General features: G+C 49.7%; 1 protein-coding gene across 1 annotated transcript; it reads left to right on the top strand.

The window, feature by feature from the left end:
* The first annotated feature begins 1482 nt into the window (after nt 1-1482).
* Nucleotides 1483-4695, top strand: LOC129410863 (uncharacterized). Its single transcript, XM_055159807.1, has 4 exons — nt 1483-2246; nt 2339-2503; nt 2563-2752; nt 3288-4695. Exons 1-4 carry the CDS (start codon nt 1483-1485, stop codon nt 4692-4694), a joined length of 2526 nt encoding a protein of 841 aa, XP_055015782.1. The 3' UTR covers nt 4695.
* Nucleotides 4696-6211: the final 1516 nt, after the last annotated feature.

The following is a 6211-nucleotide window of genomic DNA, read 5'->3' as shown; positions in this document are numbered from 1 at the left end:
GAGTGTGCGTGTGTGGTTTCTTGTTGTAAAGCGCTTTGAGCCTTGAAGTTGGAAAAGCATTGTATTTTAAAGAAAAAACTGCCTCACTCTGTCTCACTCTTGATTTTTCATTTATTGGTGCGACGTTTCGGTCCTTCAGACTTTCTTCAGGTGAGTCTGAGGTCAGAGTGAGACAGTGTGTGGGAGTTTTTTTTTTTTTTTTTTTTTTAAACAGCTCTGTGCCTCTTCTCTGATGCACCTGTGGCCCCGTCAGGTGTGCAGAGTCTACACAGAAACAAGAAAAGTACTGTATGAAAATGTGACCAATTAGCAACTCTGTTAACTTAAGACTTTTTAACGGGTTTCTAAAAATAAAAAAAGAGGAACATGAGACTGTGGAACACTGCCACAACTTCAGCAAAAGTCATTTTTAACAGTTGAAAAATCTCACAGCATCAGATTGGTTCAAGAGCGACACAAACAGACACAGAGGGGAGGCTGGTGTTAAACACTGTCTCTATCAAACAGTAGACTGCTTTATTTTGTTTAGTTTGAGTCATTTTGGGAAAGTAACTGCTCCTACTGTATCTGTAGCCAGGCTGGCGTCACCTAGTGCCTCCACTCAATTTCATTTCTCTCCAGTGACTCGGTCAGGAATCAGAATACACTAGACGGATTGCAAGAACTCTGGAAGTTGCACCGACCAATCAACTATGAGCTGCGGAGCCATGACATCAAACTCAAGTGTCTGTCTGTGTCCCTTTTGTGGAACAGCCCAACAGTAAACAAAACGTCGAGATGGATGTAGACGAAGACAGACATTCTGTGTTGGCAACGATTCCCCAGATCAAGGATTTAAAGTCGGAACAAAGAGAATGTTTGGTGAATTTTATCAAGGGGAAATGTCATGGCTGGTGCTCCCCTCCCTGTGTGTGTGTGTGTGTGTGTGTGTGTTTGGGCGGAGTCTCCTGGTCCTGATTCATCGCACCTGCAAGCAATCAAGAGCCACTACTTGACACCTGCTCACCTGTGAGACTCTGCCAGATTGTTCCTACCTGCACACGGTGAACCTCTTGGCTCCTAGATTCTACGTTTTTGCTGCTTGCCTTTTGCCAAACATTTTTCTTACTTGCGTTCTCTGCCCTCCAGTGATCCCTGCCATCTCCAGCCCTGCTCCAGCCCTGCTCCAGCCCTGCTCCAGCCCTGCTCCAGCCCTGCTCCAGCCCTGCTCCAGCCCTGCTCCAGCCCTGCTCCAGCCCTGCTCCAGCTCCGCTCCTGTCCTGCTCCAAGCCCTGCTTCTGCCCTGCTCCAAGCCCTGCTTCTGCCCTGCTCCAAGCCCTGCTTCTGCCCTGCTCCAAGCCCTGCTTCTGCCCTGCTCCAAGCCCTGCTTCTGCCCTCATTTTGCCCTTTGTAAAATAAATTCTCCTTTTCCATTTTTTAACCGGTCTGAAGTCCATTTTTGGGTCCCTCCATTGTTGCGCCATAACAGAACAATCTGGCCAAATGGACCCATCGGATCAGGATCGCGACCCAGTGCTACAGGCTCTGGCCACTCAGGGGGTCAGAGTGGGCCATCACGAGCAGATTTTGAAGCAAGTGACTGAAAGACTCTGTGAGTTATCTGTTAATGTAACTCAGCTTTCTGCTCAGATGAATCAGCTCGCTCAGCTTTCGACTATGTTGCACTTGCCACCTGCGGGTCAACCTCAAGCAGCTGACCAGCCTCCAGTCCAACCTCCCACCTCTGCCGCTCGTGAGCCACACATTCCCACTCCAGAGCGCTACTCCGGTGATCTTGGGTCCTGTGGCCAATTCCTCCTCCAGTGCTCCCTGGTGTTCGACCAGCAACCCAACACCTATCATACAGATAAGTCTCGCATTTCATTTTTAATAAGTCTACTCACTGGTAGAGCTGCACAATGGGCCACAGCTGTTTGGGAATCTGACTCCACCCTATGTCAATCTTGCGTTAACTTCACTTCAGAGATGAGGAAGATTTTTGACCACCCTCTTAAAGGGAAGGAAGCAGCTAAACGTCTGCTCTCACTCAGTCAAGGCTCATCATCCGTTGCTCAATATGCCATAGATTTTCGCATTCTTGCTGTTGAGAGTGGTTGGGATGACACCGCCTTACAAGGTGTTTTTATGAGGGGGTTGAGTGAGAGGGTTAAGGACGAACTGGCTGCATGTGATGAAACCAACTCGCTTGAAGAACTTATTTCCCTGGCCACCCGTCTTGACAATAGACTGAGAGACAAAGAGAGAAAGCACGACAGTCCTCAAATCGTACACTCACCCTGCCTCAGTTGGCTTCTCCTTTCTCCAATGCTCAAATTATTAATCCCCCTGTGCCTTCCAGTGCCCCCGAGTCCTCTACTGGAGAGGAGCCTATGCAGCTGGGTCGGGCTCGGTTAACTCCTGCAGAACGCCAGCGCCGCCAGCGGTCAGGACTGTGCATTTACTGCGGACAAGCTGGACACTACATCAACTCCTGCCCCCAGCGACCAAAAGAGATGGCTCACCAGTAATTGGAGAGGTTCTGGTGAGCCAAACTACTTCTATCCCGGTTTCCTCTCCACATAGACTGCAGCTCCCATCTACTCTGTGCTGGTCGCGAGAATCTATCCCCCTCCTTGCACTAGTTGACTCTGGAGCAGATGACAATTTCATTGATTCAAACTTTGTATCTCAAGCCAATATCCCTTTGGATCCCTTAAAACCCCCCAGGGACGTAAATGCTCTGAACGGAGAGAGGCTGGCAAGGATCACACATGTAACTGTTAATCTTACACTGGTGTTGTCTGGTAATCACAGGGAGGACCTTCAGTTTTTAGTTATTTCTTCTCCTCATGCCCCTATAGTTTTGGGACTCCCATGGCTGAAATTACACAATCCTCATATTGACTGGGCGAAGAATAACATTGCCAGCTGGAGCACTTTTTGTCATTATAACTGTCTCCAATCCGCTATCACCCCCAGCGGACTAGTCTCTTCTCCTCCTCCCAGTCCTCCTGATCTGTCTGCTGTGCCCCCCGAATATCACGATCTGGGTGAAGTGTTCAACAAACTGAAAGCGCTTTCCCTACCTCCACACCGTCCCTATGATTGTGCTATTGATCTGCTTCCTGGTGCTCCTTTACCATCTAGTCGCTTGTATAAACTTTCAGGTCCTGAGAGCGAGGCTATGGAGGTTTACATCAAGGATTCTTTAGCTGCTGGCCTAATTCGTCCCTCTTCATCACCTGTTGGCGCAGGATTTTTCTTCGTGGGGAAAGGACAAAAACGTTAAGGCCTTGTATTGACTATAGGGGTTAAATGACATTACTGTTAAAAATAAGTACCCCCTACCACTCATTGACTCAGCCTTTGAACCCCTTCATCAAGCTACCATTTTTACTAAGCTGGATTTAAGAAATGCTTATCACCTTGTACGCATTAGACAAGGTGATGAGTGGAAGACCGCATTTAACACCCCGCTCGGACATTTTGAGTACTTGGTGATGCCATTTGGTCTTACAAACGCACCAGCAGTTTTCCAAACTCTGGTCAACGATGTTCTTCGGGATATGCTGAATAAGTTTGTTTTTGTCTATTTGGATGACATTCTCATTTTTTCCAGGGATCTTAAGGAACATGTCCAGCATGTCAGACTCGTCCTGCAGCGCCTCCTAGAGAACAAGCTCTTTGTGAAAGCGGAGAAGTGTGAGTTTCATGCAACATCTGTTAATTTTCTGGGCTTTGTCATTCAACAGGGGCAGATCAAGGCAGATCCTGAAAAGGTGAAAGCCGTGGCAGAGTGGCCCAGACCCGAAACCAGAAAACAACTTCAGCGTTTTCTAGGGTTTGCAAACTTCTATAGGAGATTTATCAAGGACTACAGCAGAAAGGCAGCCCCACTGACTCGTCTCACCTCTACCCTCACCCCCTTTAAGTGGTCCAGTGAGGCCGAAGATGCTTTTGCTACTCTTAAATCTTTGTTCACCTCTGCTCCTGTCCTAACTCATCCCGATCCCTCCAGGCAATTTATCGTTGAGGTTGATGCCTCAGACTCCGGGGTGGGAGCAGTCCTTTCCCAGCGTTCCACTGGAGATCAAAGGATTCATCCTTGTGCCTTCTTCTCTCACCGTCTGTCACCTGCTGAGGTTAATTATGACATTGGTAACGGAGAACTTTTGGCTGTAGTTCTGGCCTTGCAGGAGTGGAGGCACTGGCTGGAGGGTGCAGAACATCCTTTCATTGTTTGGACAGACCACAAAAATCTGTCATATCTCCGTTCTGCCAAGAGGCTCAACTCCCGACAGGCTAGATGGGCTCTGTTCCTGGGAAGGTTCAACTTTGTCCTAACCTACCGTCCTGGTTCTCGGAATATAAAGCCAGACTCCTTATCTCGTCAGTTCTCTCCTGATGTCTCTGAGTCTCTGCCTGAACCCATCCTGCCTGCCACATGTGTGATTGACAGTCCAGCTAATTCATCCGAGGTTGCTCCATCCACTTCCCTGGTTGCATCTATTCATTGGGAGATTGAAAGAGTGGTTCGTGAGGCTCAGCAAAACCAACCTGCCCCAGATAACTGTCCGCCTAACTCACTTTTTGTGCCGGAGTCGGTGCGAGCTCAGGTTCTCCAGTGGGGGCATAGTTCTAAACTTACGTGTCACCCTGGTTTCCACCGGACCTTAGCTTTTCTTAAACACAGAGATTCTGGTGGCCGTCTATGAGCAAGGACACTCGATCTTTTATTGCTGCCTGTACTACCTGTGCCCGAAGCAAGTCTAATCATCAGGTTCCCTCTGGTCTCCTCAACCCCTTGCCTATTCCCAGCCGACCATGGTCCCATATAGCCATAGATTTTGTCACTGGACTCCCAGACTCTGATGGTAATAGTTATTCTCACAATCGTGGACCACTTCTCTAAGGCAGTGCATTTTATTTCCCTCCCCAAATTGCCAACTTCTACTGAAACTGCTAACCTTTTGGTTCTTCATGTATACAGGCTCCACGGCATACCTACCGATATTGTCTCAGACAGAGGGCCACAATTTACGTCACAGGTATGGAGGGCATTTTGCCAGGCCTTGGGAACCTCCATCAGTCTTTCATCAGGGTACCACCCTCAATCTAATGGTCAGACAGAACGGACCAATCAGGACCTTGAGACATCCCTGCGCTGCGTCACCGCCCGTAACCCAGCCACATGGAGCACATATTTGCCCTGGATCGAATATGCCCACAACTCCCTTGTATCCTCTGCCACAGGTATGACTCCATTCATGGTGTCCTTGGGTTTCCAACCTCCTCTCTTCCCAGATCAAGAGGAGGATGTGGCGGTTCCATCAGTCCAGGCTCATGTAAGACGCTGTCGCCATGTTTGGAGGGCTGCTCGAGCTGCTCTGCAGCGTACGGCAACTCGCAATCAGCGATTCGCCGATAGACATCGGAAGCAGTCTCCTCCCTACCAGCCTGGACAAAAGGTTTGGCTGTCAACCCGTGACCTTCCTCTGCAAGTGGAGTCTAAGAAACTAGCACCTAAGTTCATTGGCCCATATGTCATTGAGAGTGTGATAAATCCTGCTGTTGTGCGTCTTAAGTTGCCCTCCTCCCTGAATATTCATCCTTCATTTCACGTGTCTCTCCTCAAGCCAGTGTCATCCTGTCCTCTCAGCCCTCCAGCCGATCCCCCTCCTCCCACCCGAGTCGTCGATGGTTACCCGGCCTTTACTGTGAGTCGGATTCTTGATGTTCAGCGCCGTGGGAGGGGTTTTCAGTATCTGGTCGACTGGGAGGGATACGGCCCAGAGGAGCGCTCCTGGATTCCCCGCTGCAATATCCTGGATAAGTCCCTCCTCCGGGACTTCTACAGGGCTTTCCCAGACAAGCCTGGTGAGACGTCTGGAGACGTCCGTTAGGGGGGGGGTACTGTCATGGCTGGTGCTCCCCTCCCTGTGTGTGTGTGTGTGTGTTTGGGCGGAGTCTCCTGGTCCTGATTCATCGCACCTGCAAGCAATCAAGAGCCACTACTTGACACCTGCTCACCTGTGAGACTCTGCCAGATTGTTCCTACCTGCACACGGTGAACCTCTTGGCTCCTAGATTCTACGTTTTTGCTGCTTGCCTTTTGCCAAACATTTTTCTTACTTGCGTTCTCTGCCCTCCAGTGATTCCAGCCCTGCTTCTGCCCTGCTCCAAGCCCTGCTTCTGCCTGCTTCTGCCCTGCTCCAAGCCTGCTTCTGCCCTC

This window comes from Boleophthalmus pectinirostris, unplaced genomic scaffold (assembly GCF_026225935.1).
Source record: "Boleophthalmus pectinirostris isolate CB_2022bp ecotype Guang Dong unplaced genomic scaffold, ASM2622593v1 HiC_scaffold_2823, whole genome shotgun sequence".
In the NCBI taxonomy this organism is placed as follows: Eukaryota; Metazoa; Chordata; class Actinopteri; order Gobiiformes; family Gobiidae; genus Boleophthalmus; species Boleophthalmus pectinirostris.
The sequence above is the reverse complement of the archived record's forward strand: the minus strand, read 5'-3'. Positions and strand labels throughout refer to the sequence as shown.